General features: G+C 35.8%; 1 protein-coding gene across 1 annotated transcript in view; it reads right to left on the bottom strand.

Moving 5' to 3' along the window:
- Positions 1 to 1334: 1334 nt before the first annotated feature.
- The window catches only part of NDUFAF5 (NADH:ubiquinone oxidoreductase complex assembly factor 5), a 7241-nt gene continuing 6770 nt past the window's right edge, over positions 1335 to 1805 (bottom strand). Inside the window, exon 11 of the mRNA XM_027894490.1 lies at positions 1335 to 1483. Coding sequence (XP_027750291.1) covers positions 1397 to 1483 — 87 coding nt within the window. The 3' untranslated portion in view covers positions 1335 to 1396. The remainder of the gene's footprint in view (positions 1484 to 1805) is intronic.

Genomic DNA, 1805 nt, shown 5'->3' with positions numbered 1-1805 from the left:
AAAAAAAGAAAAAAGAGGCTTTCACAGAAATAAATAAGTTCTTGGTTTAGATTTATTCTTTAGAGGGCCATAAAGGTTATCAGACCACTCACAGCCTCTCCCCCTTTTTCCAGGAGGGTTGCTCTTCTTTTAGAAGGAAAACTAAAGATGAACTCCTTTCCCACGAATAACTATGGATTAGGATTCTAAGCAAAAGTGGGACAAAATATTCCTGCCCTCCTTATCATGCTGGTTTGTACCTTTATTTCTTGTTCAGAATGAAAGCCTGGAGGGTAAAATAACCCCCAAAATTAGGATCTTATGGATAGGAAGATTTCTGCCTACCTGGCCTGTTGGGTTTGTGCCACACACAAGTCCTGTCAAGCTCCACCTGCTGGATAACCTTTAAAAAAAGACTCAGGAAAAAAGCTTTAAAAAGGCTTAAAAAAAAAAGCTTTTGTTCCACTAGAATTGATACACCACTTTATCAGATACTATGATAAAACTGACTGATAAAACTGATTATATATTCTTCATCCTTTTCTTTTCTACCCATCTCTATCTGTGCCAAAATCACGTGGAATCTCTGGGCAGATATTTTTCCCAAACTCCTCACGTTAATGGGCCGTATTTTTAATTAATATCAATTTTTCTTAAGGCATTTATAGACAGGAAAAGTTATAGCTCCATGTCCCAGACAAGGGGAAAATGATACTTCTTGTTTTCAGCCTCTAACACAGAAAAGCAGAAAGTAATGTGTAAATATAATTTTAAACTAATATTTAAAGTATCACCTTTAGTTATTCAAATCTCATACACTTCAAAGAGTAACTTTTTACCCATAATTTCCAACCCACGAAAGCCACAATAATTCAGATATTTTTATTTGCTGGTATTTTATCTTATAAATACACCTGTCATCATTCTCTAATTTTACAATATATCATTCTTTATTATGATCTATCATCCTTGAGGAATAACTGAAAAATGAGGGAGGCTGAGACTCACCCAAGAATTGCAAATCATACCTGGAGTAGGCTGTGATACAGAAATGCTGGAGGAGATCTTACTTTTGAAAACAGCAATTTAATCAAAAGTTGAGAGAGCATGTATTCATTCAGAAAACTGCTCAAATATTTCTCTAGGAACAAAAAATAAACACTATTTTACCCCGATGATGCCGTGGCAGAGGCAGCACAGAGCCATAAAACCCTGCTGTGTATACATGATTATCATTTCAGGATGTCACCACTAAATAAGCACAAGTGAAAACCATCTGCAATGAGAAGTTTTATAGAAGCTTCCAGATAATCATTGTTTCTGGTGGACAACTATTTTTTGCCTCTGGAAAGTGAAAACCATCTGCAATGAGAAGTTTTATAGAAGCTTCTAGATAATCATTGTTTCTGGTGGACAACTATTTTTTGCCTCTGGAAAGAAGTCCTTCTATTTTTGCCAGATCTCCAAAGGAAACTGTTGCAGAACCTCTCTGGGCTGGTTTTGCCTAAGGAAAAAAACAAACAAAAAAAAAAAAAAAAAGGAAGTGAAAAGTAAATCTACACTGCGCTGGTTTTAAGTTTAAATGTTTTCTAGAAAGCTTTTAAAGCATCAGTTATTTAAAGAGTAAAACAGAAAAGAGTTTGGTTTCACACTACCTGTGATTCGTGGTATTTCCAGCCAATCATGTAGTAGATCTGAAAGGTGGCAGGAACTGAGCCATCAGTATTTCCATACATTTCTGTTGGGAAAGGAAAAGAGAGAGGAAAGGTACCCAGAGCATCAGGTTTAGGAAACACTGAGTTCTCAGAACATTAGAACTAAGTGTG

Source organism: Empidonax traillii, unplaced genomic scaffold, assembly GCF_003031625.1.
Source record: "Empidonax traillii isolate 1590-97213 ecotype Southwest subspecies unplaced genomic scaffold, ASM303162v1 scaffold429:size503459, whole genome shotgun sequence".
Classification (NCBI taxonomy): Eukaryota; Metazoa; Chordata; class Aves; order Passeriformes; family Tyrannidae; genus Empidonax; species Empidonax traillii.
Note: the sequence above shows the minus strand (reverse complement) of the source record. Positions and strands in the feature narration are given on the sequence as shown.